At 39.1% G+C, this 20,431-nt stretch overlaps 3 protein-coding genes across 3 annotated transcripts; all 3 read left to right on the top strand.

The window, feature by feature from the left end:
• Positions 1-9,526: 9,526 nt before the first annotated feature.
• On the top strand, positions 9,527-13,953 carry LOC149927294 (neuferricin). Its single transcript, XM_090159148.1, has 4 exons — positions 9,527-9,992; positions 10,066-10,206; positions 13,200-13,455; positions 13,537-13,953. Exons 1-4 carry the CDS (start codon positions 9,617-9,619, stop codon positions 13,691-13,693), a joined length of 930 nt encoding a protein of 309 aa, XP_090015274.1. The 5' UTR covers positions 9,527-9,616; the 3' UTR covers positions 13,694-13,953.
• A 1,742-nt stretch (positions 13,954-15,695) lies between these two features.
• On the top strand, positions 15,696-16,735 carry LOC149927293 (uncharacterized). The gene is made up of 2 exons (XM_090158845.1): positions 15,696-15,852; positions 15,915-16,735. Exons 1-2 carry the CDS (start codon positions 15,793-15,795, stop codon positions 16,533-16,535), a joined length of 681 nt encoding a protein of 226 aa, XP_090014971.1. The 5' UTR covers positions 15,696-15,792; the 3' UTR covers positions 16,536-16,735.
• A 232-nt stretch (positions 16,736-16,967) lies between these two features.
• On the top strand, positions 16,968-19,827 carry LOC149927292 (uncharacterized). Its single transcript, XM_090158384.1, has 3 exons — positions 16,968-17,656; positions 17,712-17,908; positions 17,967-19,827. The coding sequence occupies exons 1-3, from the start codon at positions 17,359-17,361 to the stop codon at positions 19,731-19,733; spliced, it is 2,262 nt and encodes a 753-aa protein (XP_090014510.1). The 5' UTR covers positions 16,968-17,358; the 3' UTR covers positions 19,734-19,827.
• Positions 19,828-20,431: the final 604 nt, after the last annotated feature.

Genomic DNA, 20,431 nt, shown 5'->3' with positions numbered 1-20,431 from the left:
AAGAACTATTGCTTTGGAAAAAAGTTACTCAAGCTACAATTCGCAAATAAAATCAGGTGCCCTCGTTACTGCTTAGCTTTTGGTGAATGTGGCGTTAACGTAAATTATAGTAACGTTTTAGCAGTATTTGCCCCTCCTAGTGGTTATTTTCTCAACTAGACATTTCCCCAAATGAATTTCGCGCGTTGCATGATGAATGCGCAGAAGGTGTGCGTGATCGTTTTTACACACAATCCTTAGGGATTTGTGTGTATTACGATCACCTACTGTGTAGCCGCCGCCGCCGCCGCCACCGCCGTACACACGATTGCTCGCGGTATGTTAGTGGTACAAAGGCGATTGATATATCAATCGATAGGCACTATTATAGCCTCGACGTGATTTTCGTAATTTTGGGATCGGAGCCCGAGAAGTTGGGCAAATGCCCAATTTACTATTTTTTGTGGTTTCGCTTTGTGTGGTTGATATTTTATTTAAAATTAAGTCCGATAACGTTAAAAAAAATATTTTTGGTTAGGTTAGGATTCAGCGGATATACAACTTCAGTTATATCAGTAAATATTAAATTTAAGTATAGTTTCCTGGTTAATTTACGGGACCCCAATTTTCGCGGTTTTATATTTTCGCCTAAAAGTCTACATAACGTTCTTTAATTTAAGTCCGATTTTCATGAGAGTTATATTTTTGAATAGCTGTGGTTTCCCTTAAACCTAGATTTGCAATTACGTTGCTTAATTTTAATTCTAAGTGAGGTTTTTTGGACAGCGTATACGGACCCCCGCAACTTCCGACATGGTAAATCCGCGTGTCTATAGAGTTCTAAACGCCAGTTTCCCTCTCGCATTTTTCAAGGCCGTTCGCGCCGAGCTTTCAACGTGTTCCCAGAAGTAACAATAAGTGTGACCCCCAACGTTTTACGCACGTTTAACGCCCTTTTTACGCACGTTTAACGCCCTTTTTACGCACGTTTAACGCCCTTTTTACGCACGTCGTACGACAGGAAGTAGGTAAGTAAGATTTGATCAAAAATCACCAGTTTTGTTACTTCTAGGCCAATTCCAGCTTAGGTTGCAGCCGCGTTGGAAAAAGTTAATTTTAAGTGAGTTAATTAGCCATTTCGCATCATACCTGAATTCTTTACGCGCTGAAGCTATATTCGCATTCCATTGAAAGCCTGCCTGCAATAAGAATAACGTATGAACAGGCGCGTAAAAAATAAGTGTGACCCTAAATATTTGTTATGCCCAGAAGTTAAGCATAAGTGTGCTACTAAATATTTTTTGACCAGCTGCCGTACACACGATTGCTCGCGGTACGTTAGTGGTACAAAGGCGATTGATATCTCAATCGGTAGGCACTATTATAGCCTCGACGGGATTTTCGTAATTTTTGGGGTCGGAGCCCGAGAAGTGGGGCACTTGCCCACTTTAGTGTTTTTGGTCGATTGTCATATTTGAATTTCGTGCCAATTGATACCGGTGCCATCTAACTCGTTCGCGTTTCGCTACCTTATTTCCAAAACCAGGTAACTCGAAAAACTTGTGCGCTACCTTATTCCCAAAACCAGGTAACTCGAAAAACTTGGTTTTTTTAAAAATAAATTTACATTAAAGTGTTCGCGTTTCGCCACCTTATTTTCAAAACCAGGTAACTCGAATAATTCTTTTCCGATAACATTCCTCTTGGGTTTATTAAGTTAATACATCAGTGGGATTGTGTGTACTTAAATGTCCGTGACATCTTGTTAAACTTAGAACCAGGCGGGAGAAATCTCCGCCACCAGCCCTTAGCACCGTAGCCAAGGCTTATTCGCAATTTTACACTTTCAAACTTAATATTAACACTTATCGTTGCAAAATGATTCATCAGAACCTAAAACTGGGTTTTAGAAATAGGATAACTTGTTTCTGAACGGTTTTATTTTTCAAATTTAAGATTTAGACGCGTTTTGTGTGGCTTTTATCAACCCGAGCGTGGCTGCTCAACTAAGTAAGATAATATTTTAGATGAGGAAATTTTGAAAACAAAGATGGCGCTACTGCCCTATCGTCGTACGTTAATTTTCTTATCTCCAGGACAACGCCGTTAACAAGGACCCCTATGGTAGACCTTTGCTTATGAGGACCTTATGATAGGCTAATGGTATGACACTGAAAGACATCGGTGAATGACAGTTTGTCGCAAAGTAGTTCGGTAAGCAGCGGAATCAGATAATTTGGAAATGGAAACACTGTCGCCTATTCTGTAGTGGCATTATACAACAGCCAAAACGCGTTTAGCTCTCAAATTCGAATGTAAGTTCCGTCGAAACAAAAATAATGCATATAATTACGTATTATATGCATTATTTTTGTTTCTGACGGCACTTACATTAAAATTTGAGATTTAAACGCGTTTTGACTGAAATATAATGCCACCAAAGAATAGGCAGTGTCAAATTTCCTTTTCCTGATTAAATTGTTTTTAATAAAAAGATATTTACTTAAGGGGGAAGAATACCGTCAAAGCCTTTTTTTCGCTCAAGCTGAACGTTTCTGTTTTAAAAATTACATAATTGAATTATATTTTTCTTATTAGGCTGAACCTTCCTCTAGTGCTTAAAATAATTTTGATAATTCTAATATTAATAGTTAACGAGATTAGAGGTCCTAACTAAATGGTAGTTTGGGCGCTTGACCAACTTGTTTAGCTCCGGGGGTCCGAATTGAAACGTAATAACTTAATTACTTTTAACTTTAAAATTGTCGAAATTATTTTATTCACTAAACAACAGACTGTTCTAAACATAAATATTAATTTTATAAGTTAAAATACAAAATTCAATGAGTTCAGCTTGAAATAGCGCGAAAGTAGACGATTGCCCCTTAAGGCAAACTTTCAAACCGAGCTCCTTTTCAAGCCATAGTTTAATACAGTTAAAGAACTATTCCTACGGTCCGTAATTCTAAATTTTGACTTAAAAAAACACGGTGTTTCTGTTAGTAAGGAAGCAATAAAAGTACATATAACGCAATTTAAAGAAATTGTTGAAAAACAATCACCGTTACCGAATGACGAATTTTCGCGCAATGTAAAGTTTCGACTAGATAGTTCATTCGACCTTGTGTTACTTAAAATACTTTAAATCCACATCTATAGGAAGGTTCTAGAACTTCTAGTGGTCGACCCACAGACTACGAAAGATTAGAAGCATTTAAATCACTGCGCGAGTATCTTGCTGGAAATTCTGATTAGAACATTTAAATCACTGGGCGATTATCTTGCTGGAAATTCTGATTAGAAGAATTTAAAGCACTATGCGAGTATCTTGCTGTAAATTCTGATTAGAAGCATTTAAATCAGCGAGCGAGTATCTTGCTGGAAATTCTGATTAGAAGCATTTAAATCCGTGAGCGAGTATCTTGCTGGAGATTCTGATTAGAACATTTAAATCACTGGGCGATTATCTTGCTGGAAATTCTGATTAGAAGAATTTAAAGCACTATGCGAGTATCTTGCTGTAAATTCTGATTAGAAGCATTTAAATCAGCGAGCGAGTATCTTGCTGAAAATTCTGATTAGAAGCATTTAAATCCGTGAGCGAGTATCTTGCTGGAGATTCTGATTAGATCATTTAAATCACTGGGCGATTATCTTGCTGGAAATTCTGATTAGAAGAATTTAAAGCACTATGCGAGTATCTTGCTGTAAATTCTGATTAGAAGCATTTAAATCAGCGAGCGAGTATCTTGCTGGAAATTCTGATTAGAAGCATTTAAATCCGTGAGCGAGTATCTTGCTGGAGATTCTGATTAGAACATTTAAATCACTGGGCGATTATCTTGCTGGAAATTCTGATTAGAAGAATTTAAAGCACTATGCGAGTATCTTGCTGTAAATTCTGATTAGAAGCATTTAAATCAGCGAGCGAGTATCTTGCTGGAAATTCCGATTAGAAGCATTTAAATCCGTGAGCGAGTATCTTGCTGGAAATTCTGATTAGAACATTTAAATCACTGGGCGATTATCTTGCTGGAAATTCTGATTAGAAGAATTTAAAGCACTATGCGAGTATCTTGCTGTAAATTCTGATTAGAAGCATTTAAATCAGCGAGCGAGTATCTTGCTGGAAATTCTGATTAGAAGAATTTAAATCAGCGAGCGAATATCTTGCTGTAAATTCTGATTAGAAGCATTTAAATCCGTGATCTAGTATCTTGCTGGAAATTCTGATTAGAACATTTAAATCACTGGGTGATTATCTTGCTGGAAATTCTGATTAGAAGAATTTAAAGCACTATGCGAGTATCTTGCTGTAAATTCTGATTAGAAGCATTTAAATCAGCGAGCGAGTATCTTGCTGGAAATTCTGATTAGAAGCATTTAAATCCGTGAGCGAGTATCTTGCTGGAGATTCTGATTAGAAAATTTAAATCACTGGGCGATTATCTTGCTGGAAATTCTGATTAGAAGAATTTAAAGCACTATGCGAGTATCTTGCTGTAAATTCTGATTAGAAGCATTTAAATCAGCGAGCGAGTATCTTGCTGGAAATTCTGATTAGAAGCATTTAAATCCGTGAGCGAGTATCTTGCTGGAAATTCTGATTAGAACATTTAAATCACTGGGCGATTATCTTGCTGGAAATTCTGATTAGAAGAATTTAAATCACTATGCGAGTATCTTGCTGTAAATTCTGATTAGAAGCATTTAAATCAGCGAGCGAGTATCTTGCTGGAATTCTGATTAGAAGCATTTAAATCCGTGAGCGAGTATCTTGCTGGAGATTCTGATTAGAACATTTAAATCACTGGGCGATTATCTTGCTGGAAATTCTGATTAGAAGAATTTAAAGCACTATGCGAGTATCTTGCTGTAAATTCTGATTAGAAGCATTTAAATCAGCGAGCGAGTATCTTGCTGGAAATTCTGATTAGAACATTTAAATCAGTGAGCGAGTATCTTGCTGGAAATTCTGATTAGAAGAATTTAAATCAGCGAGCGAATATCTTGCTGTAAATTATGATTAGAAGCATTTAAATCCGTGAGCTAGTATCTTGCTGGAAATTCTGATTAGAACATTTAAATCACTGGGTGATTATCTTGCTGGAAATTCTGATTAGAAGAATTTAAAGCACTATGCGAGTATCTTGCTGTAAATTCTGATTAGAAGCATTTAAATCAGCGAGCGAGTATCTTGCTGGAAATTCTGATTAGAAGCATTTAAATCCGTGAGCGAGTATCTTGCTGGAGATTCTGATTAGAAAATTTAAATCACTGGGCGATTATCTTGCTGGAAATTCTGATTAGAAGAATTTAAAGCACTATGCGAGTATCTTGCTGTAAATTCTGATTAGAAGCATTTAAATCAGCGAGCGAGTATCTTGCTGGAATTCTGATTAGAAGCATTTAAATCCGTGAGCGAGTATCTTGCTGGAGATTCTGATTAGAACATTTAAATCACTGGGCGATTATCTTGCTGGAAATTCTGATTAGAAGAATTTAAAGCACTATGCGAGTATCTTGCTGTAAATTCTGATTAGAAGCATTTAAATCAGCGAGCGAGTATCTTGCTGGAATTCTGATTAGAAGCATTTAAATCCGTGAGCGAGTATCTTGCTGGAGATTCTGATTAGAACATTTAAATCACTGGGCGATTATCTTGCTGGAAATTCTGATTAGAAGAATTTAAAGCACAATGCGAGTATCTTGCTGTAAATTCTGATTAGAAGCATTTAAATCAGCGAGCGAGTATCTTGCTGGAAATTCTGATTAGAAGCATTTAAATCCGTGAGCGAGTATCTTGCTGGAAATTCTGATTAGAACATTTAAATCACTGGGCGATTATCTTGCTGGAAATTCTGATTAGAAGAATTTAAAGCACTATGCGAGTATCTTGCTGTAAATTCTGATTAGAAGCATTTAAATCAGCGAGCGAGTATCTTGCTGGAAATTCTGATTAGAGCATTTAAATCAGTGAGCGAGTATCTTGCTGGAAATTCTGATTAGAAGAATTTAAATCAGCGAGCGAATATCTTGCTGTAATTTCTGATTAGAAGCATTTAAATCAGCGAGCGAGTATCTTGCTGGAGATTCTGGTTAGAACATTTAAATCACTGGGCGATTATCTTGCTGGAAATTCTGATTAGAAGAATTTAAAGCACTATGCGAGTATCTTGCTGTAAATTCTGATTAGAAGCATTTAAATCAGCGAGCGAGTATCTTGCTGGAAATTCTGATTAGAAGCATTTAAATCCGTGAGCGAGTATCTTGCTGGAGATTCTGATTAGAACATTTAAATCACTGGGCGATTATCTTCCTGGAAATTCTGATTAGAAGAATTTAAAGCACTATGCGAGTATCTTGCTGTAAATTCTGGTTAGAAGCATTTAAATCCGTGAGCGAGTATCTTGCTGGAGATTCTGATTAGAAGCCTTTAAATCAGCGAGCGAGTATCTTGCTGGAAATTCTGAATAGAAGCCTTAAATCAGTGAGCGAGTATCTTGCTGGAAATTCTGATTAGAAGCATTTAAATCAGTGAGCGAGTATATTGCTGGAAATTCTGATTAGAAGCCTTTAAATCAGTGAGCGAGTATCTTGCTGGAAATTCTGATTAGAAAATTTAAATCACTGGGCGATTATCTTGCTGGAAATTCTGATTAGAAGAATTTAAAGCACTATGCGAGTATCTTGCTGTAAATTCTGATTAGAAGCATTTAAATCAGCGAGCGAGTATCTTGCTGGAATTCTGATTAGAAGCATTTAAATCCGTGAGCGAGTATCTTGCTGGAGATTCTGATTAGAACATTTAAATCACTGGGCGATTATCTTGCTGGAAATTCTGATTAGAAGCATTTAAATCAGTGAGCGAGTATATTGCTGGAAATTCTGATTAGAAGCCTTTAAATCAGTGAGCTAGTATCTTGCTGGAAATTCTGATTAGAAGAATTTAAATCAGCGAGCGAATATCTTGCTGTAAATTCTGATTAGAAGCATTTAAATCAGCGAGCGAGTATCTTGCTGGAAATTCTGATTAGAAGCATTTAAATCCGTGAGCTAGTATCTTGCTGGAGATTCTGATTAGAAGCCTTTAAATCAGCGAGCGAATATCTTGCTGGAAATTCTGATTAGAAGCCTTTAAATCAGCGAGCGAGTATCTTGCTGGAAATTCTGAATAGAAGCCTTTAAATCAGTGAGCGAGTATCTTGCTGGAAATTCTGATTAGAAGCATTTAAATCAGTGAGCGAGTATATTGCTGGAAATTCTGATTAGAAGCATTTAAATCCGTGAGCGAGTATCTTGCTGGAGATTCTGATTAGAAGCCTTTAAATCAGCGAGCGAGTATCTTGCTGGAAATTCTGATTAGAAGCCTTTAAATCAGCGAGCGAGTATCTTGCTGTAAATTCTGATTAGAAGCCTTTAAATCAGTGAGCGAGTATCTTGCTGGAAATTCTGATTAGAAGCATTTAAATCCGTGAGCTAGTATCTTGCTGGAGATTCTGATTAGAAGCCTTTAAATCAGTGAGCGAGTATCTTGCTGGAAATTCTGATTAGAACATTTAAATCAGCGAGCGAGTATCTTGCTGAAAATTCTGATTAGAAACTAATTACGAAAAATGTAAAACTTATACCAAAGTTACCGCGCGTTCTCCAATTTCTTAAAAATTTGAGCTAGCTACCCTTCCCCCAACAAAGGCCGCCGCTAACCAACACATGTATAGAGTGTATTTCCAAATATAAAATTGGCTTGGAAATCAGTTGGTTCCTACAGACGGGGGGGCGGAAATTGGTTCCAAACGAACTGAACCTGCGCCAGATGAAGTCCTCAACATGATAGCCTGCAAATGCAAGAAATGTGAATGTAGAAAGACTGGTTTGGTCTGCTCTTCTTTGTGTAACAGATGCAAAGGTTTGTCTTGCTCCAATGAGAGCACTGATGTCCTCAGAGAAACAGATTCAGACCCAGAACTATGAAAATCCTTACCTGTATTAATATTGTAAAATTAAATTCAATTTAATATGATTTACGTAAATAATTAATAGTAAACTTTAAATAACATAATATGAATAGAAACATATTTCGGAACTTTCGCCTTGAGGTTGCAAATTATTTATGTCCCTGATACATAAATTATTATTTTCACAAACTATGATCTAATGTAAAATAGCCTTAGAAATCGAATGTAACAACTCCGGAGATCGTATTTTTAATACGAAAAAAGATATAGCGGTCTGTATGGATTTGGGCCGCCATTTTCCAAGATGGCGGCAGTAGTCACGGTGGGACTACGCGGGACAACTCACCACGTCAAAAAGCACCCTGAAATCAATATGGTCAAAAAAATAAAAAATCTTTACTAATTTGTTCTATAGGTGATATCATAATCTTACGGGACTACTATTTATTTTTACGTTTAAATTTTTATTAAAATTGCAGCCTTTTCTTTGGTTGTATTGTCGAAAAGATTATATTTTTTCTAACATTTCCAACCATCAAACTAAATCCTCGATTATTTTTTAACATACGCTCTCGTATTCATGTGATATTTAAATACTTAAGCATTAGATTTTCGTAGTTTAATTAAAAAAATAAAATATAAAATGTTTAACTAATCATATATTCCTTTCGTAGATTCTTTCAATTTTTTTCATATGTTGCCACAATATTTTAAAATTAAAATTTCCCTGTTTTCCTTGAAGACCAACATTAGATATTTTTAACATTTTATTAAAAGTTAATAAATTTACTTCAACTTAGATAAAGATTTTTTAAACAAAAAACCTTTTTATTGCAACGTTTAACAAAATTACTAGAACTTTTAACGATTTAAATAATTAATTATAGTAAAACTACCTCCATAAAATTTTCAAATTTAAATTCATGGGTTCTATTAATTTTAATAGGTTCTATTAATTTTTTCATGGGTTATATTCATTCTAATGTTTTCCTGGGTTCTATTAATTTGTTTCATGGGTTCTATTAATTTGTTTCATGGGTTCTATTAATTCGTTTCATGGGTTTTATTAAACTGTTTCATGGGTTCAATTAATTTTAATAGATTCTTGGGTTAAATGACTATTTTCATGGATTCTATAAAATATTTCATTTGTTCTATTAAATTTTCCATAGGTTCCGTTAAATTTCTCATGGGTTCTTTGAAAAACTAACGAGAAACAGGTGACGAATGTCCGTTTTTCATAGTATTTTTTATCAGCGTGACAGGTGTCAAAATGGCAAGTAGCCATTAATAACGACTTCATATCCATTGTTTCTTTATACTAAGAATCGAAGCTACAATATATTTCATTCCATGCTAAAAAGTGTCCCTGGAATTTCGATATGGAACGACTATAAGGCTTATCAACCTAAGAGTGTAGCGCGTATAGTACTGGTATATACCTTTACTAAGTGTTTTTTTTTAACTTACGGAGATAAATAGATCAAAAAAATGTCTATCAAAAGTAAGCGCTTGTGGCCATTTGCTATTGGCTGAATTATCGGAAGTAAATTTATTATTATACTAAAGGAAACGACGATAATTTTCAGTTCCTCGTAAAAAGAGGTACGGTCCGTAGGTGTGTTTGGTTTCTCGTTATTCCTTGAGAGGTCGCGGTGTACGTGAGCGCGTAGTTTTTGATGGCGGTGGTGAAAGTTATCTCGGGCCTAACTATCGTGGTTATCTTGGCGGGTATCGCGATTAACGTATACAGGCCGAAACTAACGGAGGAAGCGAAACAGAAATTGGTCGTGTTGGTTAAAAGAGCGGTCGGGTTTGGCAGAGAATTTGCCAAGAAATTCGTGGAAAAGCCCAACGAAACGACAAAGCGTCGGGCCGAGGACGATCTAATCGAAGAAAACGACAAAGATCGTCTGCTAACCAAGGCTGAGTTAGCCAAGTACGACGGAGGGCCAGACAGTCCCGGTCTGTACTTGGCAGTGTTGGGGAAGGTGTATGACGTCACGAAAGGGGCGGCTCATTATAAACCCGGAGCTGGATACGCATTTTTCACCGGTAGATTCAAAATATTTCTTCACGTACATTTTATATTACCAAAATGCTTTTAATGAGACGCGTTATTTTTTAGGTAAGGATGCGTCTCGCGCTTACGTTACCGGAGATTTCACCGAGGATGGCTTAAGTGACGACGTCCTCGATTTAAAACCCGATCAGTTACTGGGTATTGAAGAATGGACGTCATTTTACGAGAAGGACTACGATTACGTCGGTATGAATTTCGTTCATTTAGTCTAATAATAACCCCAATGTACGACACGCTGCCGTCGCACCTGCCATCGTATTCGTTGTCAGTTAATTTCGATTAAGCAGGTGTCCGATTTTAATGGGATATAGTCATAAATCTTTAATTATATTATGCAAGTTTGTCAGTTAATCGAAATATTTACTGATAGGTGATAGCTGTGTAGAGCTATTTACTTATCGGTGCGCCGCCGATATAAATATTTGTTTTTATTTTATCTTTTAAATTTTTTTTAAATCATCTGTTTTTTCCTAATTTTCAAAAGGGGGACAATTTTTGCCCCCTTCGCGCCGCTATGCTCTACCTGTGTGGATTGAAGTCGTATCTTAAAATGGCTACCACTTTTACTTAAACCATATGTAACATAATTACTCATAAGTATGCCTCTGTATAATAGGTGGTTTTTTGAGCAGCTTAAAAAGTGTAGCCCTATGACGTCATTTTACTCCAATTCTATCTTGACGAAAAAAACGAGTTGGAGTAAGAATGGAGTAGTTAAAGGTTAAAGGTTATTTACAAAAAGGTTGCCTCATGTGAAGAGGTCTAAACGAGTCATGTTTTCGCTTAAGCAGACGACAAAGCTTGATTACTCCCTCTACACCTCCTTTCGAGGAGGAGCAAAAAGTGTAACCTTCGAGCTCTGGTACAAACGAACAAGATTCGGGACAGGGTAAATCTTACCCCGAGAACAGGCGAATAAAACGTTTTAGGGTAAAAAGTTTACACTTTTTGTCCCCGGACAAGCGAAAAAAAACCACCTACTATTTCCATTGAAAAAATTTCAATGAGACCTTGTTTCACGCGAAACATACATTGAGCGGACGCAAAAATGCTTATAATCCTTGCGCTATTGAAAAGGTTACCATGGAAATGAAATCATGTGATCGCGAGGCACGAACTAAACTTGACATGGGCCAAGCCAGAAATGCGCGAGGAATTCTCTAACTTCCGTTTCCCACCATTAAAGTTGATGACGCGTATTTCGTCACGGAGTTGTAAGTGATGTAATTTACGTCATATCCCGTGAACAAGGTTTCATTCACGAAAATGCTTTTATGGCATACTTATGAGTGATTATGTTACATATGCTTAGACAAATAGTCTAAAGTGCCTTTCAGACAATGCAATTTTATTGTCAAATTAGCCACAAATTAATTGGTCACGTTTCCACCAAACAAATTTCTGTGGGACGCCATAGCACGACAATTATTCACACGAGGTCTAACGATTTACGGTATTGTCGTCTGCTATAATGTTTCCTTTATGAAATTTATTTATTTTGAAGAGTTGTATAAACTTGTCGAGGTTAACGGTAATAGTTAGTGTAGGGAGCTGTTGGCTCGCGTGGCATGAAGGACTCGCCACCACCCTCCTACGCATTGTAACCCGGCCACCTGAATTAATGGCTTTAAAAGTCGCTTGATGACTTGGGCCTAAGGTGGTGCCTTGGGTATTAGCCTAGCTGATAATTATTATTAGTTAAATGTTTTAAAGTTCCCTCGTCAGTGACGTCACGGAATAGCTAAATATCAAATGTACAAATTGTGCACCCAAAATCGGTCACCTAACCGAAAAATGTGGCTCTTATGTCACAGTCTCCTACTTTTACAAGTCTACGAACCGGCGCTACAGTCGCCAGAGGAATATAGCTTTTTCTAGCGCGTGTTTAAATCGCTCGTGCGGAGAATGACGTAAGAGCAACATTTTAACCTTTTTATTTTACAAAATCAACTATAGTTCTTTCTATAATTTATTTACTCTTATCCAACTTTTTAAAAGTAGAAGTATAACATGTTGCTCTTACGTGACAAGACTTGGCTTTGGTAGAATTATCTGAGCACGCGCGATTTGCGCGAGCCTTAGAAAATAATAAGCTCCTCGTGATTCGAGCGCGTGCTCGTAGTGTTGGAAAAGGTAAATATAGTGACGTATATTGGCCTTTAGACGTTGCTATATAGATTTTTGGGTTAGGTAGGGCAAGTATAAGAGGGAGTCCCCTATTTTTAATTTTGACCGATTTTAAATTACTATGCTCCTTGTAATCAGTGGCGGCGGAATAGGGGAGTACAGGGGTACATTATACCCCCCCAGATTTCACTAGGGGGTACAATGTATGTATTTGTACCCCCCCAAATTCCAGCACAGTAATACAACCAATAGTTGATTTTATAAAATGTCTTTACGCTTGCCCAACTTGTTGAAATGTTGCCCTGGAATAGTTCAGCCAATGCCTAAGAATGAGATCATAAACTCTTTAGTGGGAGAGAAAACGGATCCACAGCTGAAGCGGGGAGGCAACATTTCAACAAGATGGCCAAGGTTATTTTATAAAAAGAACTATTACTACAGATGGCCCATCTACATAACTGTCTTTTGTCCCCCCCCCGTTACCAAGTTAGACGCGTTTGCTTGTTTGTACCCCCCCCCCCCCCCTAAAAATTAGCTTCCGCCGCCACTGCTTGTAATACATTTTAGTATTTGATGAAATTTAGAAAGGTTCACTCCCATAGGTTTTGGCCGAGGGGCTAACCACTTCCTCAAATTCTGTACACCGATTACAGCGAGTAGTGCTAAATCTGTAATCGATTACGTAATCAATTTAGTACAGTCAAAGCTTGTAGACCGATTACGGATAGTGGTCAGCCCCTCGATTTTGGCTTATTTAAAATTTTGTGACCGCCTATAAATTTCAAACATTAAATTTTAAACATTGAGTAAGAGAGGCATTGATAACTTAAAACATTATGTAAAACCCGGGTTGTAAGGTTTATGCCGGTTTTTCTTGACCAATTGATAAATAATTTGACTGCAGCGATAATGTAAACTTTAGTTTAAAAATTAATCTTCATTCAATTGAATTATTAATTAATAATGAAGTTTAATTGCATTTTCTCTGAATTGAGATTTCTAAAGAACTAACTTTCGTTCATTTTCATAAATACATTGTATTATACGTTTAGGAAAATTGGTGGGCCGCTTTTACGATGACAAAGGAGAGCCAACGGATTATTTCCACAAGGTGGAATCGGCTTTAGAAGAGGCCCGGGGTACAGCCCAAGAAGCGGCCGAAGAACGCAAAATATTCCCGCCCTGCAACTCCGAATGGAGCCACCAAGATGGCGGCAAAGTGTGGTGCAGTCAGCAGAGCGGCGGTATCGAGCGCGAATGGACCGGCGTACCGCGGAAGCTCTACAAGCCGGGTCAGGAGAGTTCCAGGTATTTTAAACGTGGGAGTACCCATTCTATTACACGCTAATGAATTGTTTTTCGCTTTCTTCCCCTCCGCCCTAAACGAAGGTGCGTTTGCGTCAAGAATTACGGTTCTCCAACGGAGGGCTTGGGCCTCAAGGCGGAACCGGAAGCGAACCTGGGAAAAGGAAGAGGCGACACGGCCCATCCGCATCTTCGGGAATACGACAATTGCCATCCCGAGGAAGTCACGTGCCCTTTGTGATACTCGCCCACTTTGGACTCGTTACGGAGACGCTTCATTCCCTAATAAACGCAAACACGTTTATTTCCATCCCTCTATCGGCAAAAAAATGCGTAACTGTCGCTAGCTATGAGGATCGTTCCGTGTGCAATAATAGTAACGCGTTTGTTCGTCTGTAGTGGGATGGGATTCCGTGTTTGTACATTTTAGAGGAGACCCAGTTTCCTGATTTCGTTTTTTGTATCGACTTTGTTACGAATAAAGTTCTTTCTTGTAATTTATTTTAAAGAAGTTTTGATCTGGCAACCTTACAAATGTAGAGGTGGGGTGGCGGAGTGGTTAGCACTTTCGCCACGCAGCAGGAGAAGCCGGGTTCGATCCCAGCTTGTGGCACTGGGTGAAAACTCGAAACTACTCCTTCAGCGTTGAGTTTGCAAGTTCTCTCCCAACTGGTTAAAAGGTTTTCCCCAAGTTTTTCAGTTTCCACTTGCATTAAAACTAGTTGAGGTTAACGGTAATAGTTAGTGTAGGGAGCTGTTGGAATGCGTAGCCTGAAGGGCTTGCAACCACCCTCTTACGCTTTATAACCCTGCCACCTGTTTAAAAACCTTGAAGTGTTGGTTGCACGAAAAATCGATAGGAATAAAAACGAATGAATGCGGGCTTGTTTTGAAGCCCAGTACGTTCTAGTTCCACAAATGTCGTTGATGAAACAAATTTCCAAGCCTAAGTGTATTAACTTTGAGTCCGAAACTGACCTTTTTCACTCCCCAAAATTCTGAAATTTTCGGCGAATTTATCTCCTCCGTAGCACGAGCAATTTGGGGCAAATCGAAGCTGTAGTTTTATTCCTAAAATAGAAGGAACTGAAGTGGAGGGATTCTGTTTACCTGTAGAAGTTTTCAAACCAGAGGCTTTTAATCATAATATTAGGCTTATTATCGAAATAAAAAATATTTTTTTACGCGCGCGCGACCCGACGTTTTAAGAAGAATTTACAAGGAGCCTTCGGTTTCATATCATTTTTCTACTACGTTGGCTTGTGTATGCCTATTTCAATTACTACCGCGTAAGACTTTTTCCTGGGTGTTAAATCAACCCGCTTTTAATCCCAGATGTAAAGAAATGATACGCTTCGCATTTTCTGACGTCATGGGTGCCGAGAAGAATTTTAGAAGTCTGGAAATTCGCCGAAAAACTCGATTTCCACCATTTCGACTTCTTTTTATAATAATTCAAAGATCAGTTAACCGATTTTGATGAAATTTTCTGTACTTGCTATAAAATGTTTGCTCTTTCCAATGAATCATTAATTAGCCATAGCTAAAATTTCGTGCTACCAACACTTTAAGTTGCTAGATGAATTGGGCCTAAGGTGGTGCATTGGGTATTAGCCTAGCTGATTATTATTATTTGATAATTAAAAGAAGAAACAAAACTGAACAATTTCATTGGCTACTTATTACGTCATCTTGTTTCTTTTCCCGTGTCTCTGAAATTCGCGAATTGATAGTTTTTGTGCTGTGTTAATTCATTTAGGTTAGGTTTAGTTAAAGGCTAAGTTATTCATCTAGGAGCAACAAACACAGCATCCCACACAAGGAGAACGCAACCCATCAAAAGATGTCTATTTTCTTGCGTATATTTTTCATTGGTTGCTTTAGCACCTGCTGCCGTCGGAAGGAGAAAAATCGGAAATTGTCTCCCCCCCCCCCACCCGTAAAACGTGCAGCGAAAAGGTTCGTCCAATTAAATTTGTACACAACACTGCGTTAGCGTGTTTAAAGGCTAGCTGCGTTCTCCTTGTGTTTGTTGATCCTAGGTATTCATAAGCCGCGTTCACACTAGAAACTTTAGAAACGGTTTCGAAAGACCAAATTAAACATTTTCGGTGTCAACTGTATTAATAGGCATATCTTCGACACCAAAATATTACAATTACATCTTTCGAAATCGTTTTAAAACGTTTTTTTACCAATGAAAATTGGGAACCGTTGTTACACGTGTCAAAGATACAAATGTCACGTGTCTTAACTCACGTTCAACAATGAAAAGGCGCGCGATTTCATTTTCAAACACTGGGTAAAGATTGAATTAATTTCAATATTAGGCTTACGAAAATGGAAGCTGATCATGAGAATTCTATCGAAACGTCGAGAATATGGGCACAACCAACTCGGGTATATGAAAAGGTGTTAAGTGTAATGAAGAACGTAAATATAATCGAACGTTTCCGAAATAGGTTCCTTCAGAAACTAGTACGACACAATATTCCGAACCAAATCATTGGCCCCAAGCCACGCAACCACGGTTTCTCCTCATCAGAGCGCCAGGCTTTTTCAACAACGGCCCATTCCTATACCCGGTACTCTATCCACCGATCTTCACCCAACAGCCCTGTTTTGCCGTGCCAGTGATGACCGACGAGCGACCTGTTTATCCAATTGGGACTCACTACGACCCAACCTTTCAGCGAGCGACGGGTCCTACTCAAACGAGCCCGTGGTTTCCGGAACAGCCGAGACAGATGGAAGCTCCAGTACCCGTACAAGAAGGAATGTACCTTGACCCTCCACAATACCTTCAAAGTCCTCTATTCCCCAACACGTTCCATCCGAACCAAACCGAGGCTATAGACAATTCGAGCGAGTACGCAGTCGGACCTATCTATCCAATGTGGACGCGCTACGACCCAACCTCTCAGCTTAAACAGATGGAAGCTCCAGTAGCCGTACCAGGAGGAATGCACTTTGACCCCCCACCATACCTTCAAAGTCCTCCATCCAACAACTTATTCCATCCGAACCAAAAAGATGCTGAAGACAACTCGAACGAGTACACCGTCAGACTCGCGGAAAACTAATTTAAAATTTAAATACGTGTCGGAACAAAAATATCCATAGAAGTTTCTAAAATTCCATTCATTCATTTATCTTTTTCGTGTCAACAACTCATACTCCAGATACTTGTTTAAAAAAATATAAATTCAATATATTCACGGTCTTCCATACAGATATCACATATTGTAACGAAACGAATAAATCTTCTAAATTTATAGATAAACTGGGAAAGGATTTTTTTTCCCCAAGATTTATAATCAACATCGCGACTTTGGTCCCTATCCCCTCCCCCACTTCTTCGGTCACCGTTCTTCTCGGTTGTCAAAGTGCAATGAAAGCCAATGGAGGATGTCCTAGAATTTTTCCCCATCGAAGAAAATTACATCTTTGGCTTTTTGCCAACCGTTTAAAGTTCGTTACCGCGGCACCTCAATGGATCCTTCTTCTACATTAATCCTAAACACAGCGGAAAGAAAACGTCGAGAGGGAAAAGTTCTCCAGACTTCGGAGAATATGATTAGCGGGGGAAAAAGTGAGGGCTATCATCTAGCGGAGACCCCCGAGCGTTGAGAATGTTTCAGGGGGTCATTGACGGGGGTGGAACCGTCACGATGCTGAGGCAACGAGGGCGGCTAACTTATCCAAAAAACGAAGGGGAAGACAACGGGGAACTCGCGAGAGAAGTGAAACTCACCTGTTCCCCATGATTTAACGCGCGCCTTACTACCTGTTGTCCTTGGATGTTTCGTAGCGGCTGAAAATATAGTGAACTATTCCCGGCGAAAAACTTTTTCCCGAATGATGAAAGTGTAAAAGGGGAAACCACGTCTTCGTCTCAGCGCCGTCATGGCGCCCCAAAAGAAGCGATACAAGGCCAGAAATAAAGGTTCTTCGGAAGACGAAATTAACAACAATAACCACAATAAGAAATCGCCGAAATCGAAGCCCGTGAACGGCGTCAAGGATGAGAATAATGCTTCCCCGTCGGAGGCCGGCGTGGCAACGTGGGCGTCCGGCCATCTGTTTCACGGCTACAGCATCCATCTAATTGTCTTTCTCGTCTTGATTACGCGCCTCGGAGTTGCCAGCGATAAGACATCCTGGTGGTTTGTCCATCCCGATGAATCGTATCAAGCTATCGAAGGTAGGACGTCTAAACAATTTAAAAATCATTTAAATTAAACTAATGTCTGTCGCAGTGGCGCATTCTGAAGTGTACGGATATGGTTTCCGTTCCTTCGAGTTCTTTCCGGATGTTGATAACGAAACGGATTCGCGATACAAACTCCATAGACGCGTGGGAATGCTGGGAACCAAATCGTGGCTTCCAGTCAGATTTTACGCTTTCTTCTTGAGTGCCAAAGAATCTCTGGGTATCCCCACAAGTCCTTTCCAAGTAAGTTCAACTACGAAACTTTCCAACAGCTCCGACTAATTACGATTTCTAACCATAGTTGACCAAGACGGTTCACATCAGCGTAGCTGGGCTTTTACCACTGGCCATTTTTAAGTTCGTTCGTAACACCGAAACGTCGTTTCCGAATGACGTTGCGTCGATAGCCGCCATAATCGTCGCTTTCACCGACTATTTCGTGATATTAGGAACCCATACTTTCTTAGAAAGCCTAGTGTCTCCCATAATCTTCTTCTCTTTGGCTTACATTCTCGCGAGTAGAAACGCCACGAGAAGAGACAATAACTTTAACAAGTTGGATAACAGCGCGGAAGAAGGTCTAGTTAAAGGGAAGCTAATTTTGGCTGGTTTCCTACTAGGGGTCTCGATATACGCCAAACCAGACAGCATTATCACAATTATTTGTTCCACGATATGTCTTCTTCCGCGGGCTACTTTCAGATTTCAACCGGCGACAATATTTTTAGGATTAGCCTTATCCGTCATGTTTTGTTCGTGGGAAGAATACCGATCCTACGGACACTGGTTTTCGTCCCCGGTCCGATGGTGGAAATTCCGTTTTCATTCTCATCAAGTATTTGGTAGCTCCAGTAACGACTACTACTTCAATTACATTCTCAACACGCCAATCATTCTAACGCAAGCCATTTGCTCTATCTTCTCCGTAATATTTTTCGTCTTTTTCAAAACGACAAACTTCGGCGAACGGTTACCGGGTTGTCAAAAGACGACCAACTATTCGTTGACCCTTCTCACCGCCGCTTTACTCTCGATGTCAGTCCTGTCTTACTTCCCCCATAAGGATGTCCGCTATTTGCACGACGCGTTAGCGTTATTGGCTTGTTCGGCGGCCGCTTCGGTTTTCATCTTGTTCCGTTTCGCGAGAACACTTTTGCTGGAAGAAAATCAAGAGAAACTGGTCGTGGCTCTGAAGTTGTTCATCTACGCGGAAGCCTTGATGTTTGTGGTACGCAGTTCCGCGGGTTATCCTTCGGCGAAAAACAGGATTATAAGAGACGAGGTCTTAGTGCCCGTTGACTTTTGGGAATCCAGCGAAGTCTCCGCTTGTTTGGACTTTGTGGAGAGGCAAAAGGACGTGTCGGGACTGGTTTTAGATTTTTCCATACATAGAATATCGGGATTTACTGGCATCCACAAGAAAGTTCCTTTGCTGGCCAAAACGTTCAACGACTTTCGTGAATGGAAACTACAATCGGCGCGAAACCTAACGGACACGGATTCTACGTTTACCATTGGAAGCAAACACTCCATCTCGGTACATTCATTCGACGACGTGACTAATTTTTTCGCGGAAGAGAACGGTCTCTTGGTGCTAAAGTACGTCATAGAGAGCCCGCATTACAATTACGCCATTTTGACGCGAAATCGTAAGTTTCCTCATGTGGGATATCGAACGACGTTTCGGGTTGGAAACACGACCGTTTTCAAGAGGATAAAATCTAAAAGAGCGACAGAAGAGCTACGCCAAGTTACGCAAAAGTTGGTAGCTAAAGACGTGTCGGTTCTCGAATACGAAGCGCGATGGTTGGTTAGTTTACATTTGCGTTCGTTGGCCGCTCAACGTATGGAACTGGCAGTAGCCATGGAACAGCGTTGCGTCGTTTGCTGGCAAATCTTATATTCCATTTACAAAGATACCAATCGGGAAAAAGCTTTATGGGCCAAAAAAGGGTGTTTCGATAACGTCGGACCCCGAGAATGTGGCCAAAAAACTAAATTGAACGATATTCACCAGAGATATAGTTTGGGGGTCATGAAAATATTTGTACCTGACTCCATTATTTAGGGCGTGTAGGACCACCCTTGTCAATAATTTTATAGATATAAAAAGGTTGTGTAATTCTGGTGTAATAAAACTTACATATCATTAGAACATTTAAGTCGGAAATCTTCGTTTTATAAAATATTCTAATATAGGTTAGAAAGACCTTATTTTTCAGCTTAGCTACTCGGAAAACGTTAAGGGTACCCAAAACTAAGTTTAAGATAATTTATACTCAGGTTCATGTTGGTGTCTTAAATAAGGTTAAACAAAAGTTAAAGAAACCGTACCTAAAAATATAGCTCTTAAAATCAGTGACAACACTAATTCTAAGTATTAGGGCTACTCTTTTTACTCCTCCTGAAAAGGAGGTGTAAAGGAGTAAATCGGATTTTGTCGTCTGCTAGCCATAATTTATCTGCTAAAAAGGCCATAGGCAGCCATTTTGGAAAAACGTTTTTACTCCGACTCAAACTATTCGCCACCACAAAATCGGAGTAAAATGACGTCAAATTCTTACCCTACTCCGAAATCGCGAACAAGCGAAAAGAAACCACCCTTACACCTCCTTTTCCAAAGGAATAAAAAGAATAGCCCTAATATTTCGGAACAAGCGAATAGTTTATGTCGAATAAAACGTTTTAGGTTAAAAATAGTACACTTTTGGTCCGAGCATCTAAGGTAGATGTAGTCAGGGCTGCGTTCAACAACTATCAACGGAG

Source organism: Leiobunum rupestre, chromosome 9 (genome assembly GCF_980474605.1).
Source record: "Leiobunum rupestre chromosome 9, qqLeiRupe1.1.hap1, whole genome shotgun sequence".
NCBI lineage: Eukaryota > Metazoa > Arthropoda > Arachnida > Opiliones > Sclerosomatidae > Leiobunum > Leiobunum rupestre.
This window is presented reverse-complemented; position numbering and strand designations above follow the sequence as displayed.

Excerpts from the sequence above, each read along its gene's own strand:
- LOC149927293 (XM_090158845.1), top strand. The coding sequence starts at position 15,793 with ATGGAAGCTGATCATGAGAATTCTATCGAAACGTCGAGAATATGGGCA. Across the intron at positions 15,853-15,914 it reads TATGGGCACAACCAACTCGG|GTTCCTTCAGAAACTAGTAC; the intron begins GTATATGAAAAG and ends TTTCCGAAATAG.
- LOC149927294 (XM_090159148.1), top strand. The coding sequence starts at position 9,617 with ATGGCGGTGGTGAAAGTTATCTCGGGCCTAACTATCGTGGTTATCTTG. Across the intron at positions 9,993-10,065 it reads TGGATACGCATTTTTCACCG|GTAAGGATGCGTCTCGCGCT; the intron begins GTAGATTCAAAA and ends GTTATTTTTTAG. Across the intron at positions 13,456-13,536 it reads CCGGGTCAGGAGAGTTCCAG|GTGCGTTTGCGTCAAGAATT; the intron begins GTATTTTAAACG and ends CCCTAAACGAAG.
- LOC149927292 (XM_090158384.1), top strand. The coding sequence starts at position 17,359 with ATGGCGCCCCAAAAGAAGCGATACAAGGCCAGAAATAAAGGTTCTTCG. Across the intron at positions 17,657-17,711 it reads ATCGTATCAAGCTATCGAAG|TGGCGCATTCTGAAGTGTAC; the intron begins GTAGGACGTCTA and ends TGTCTGTCGCAG. Across the intron at positions 17,909-17,966 it reads TCCCCACAAGTCCTTTCCAA|TTGACCAAGACGGTTCACAT; the intron begins GTAAGTTCAACT and ends TTCTAACCATAG.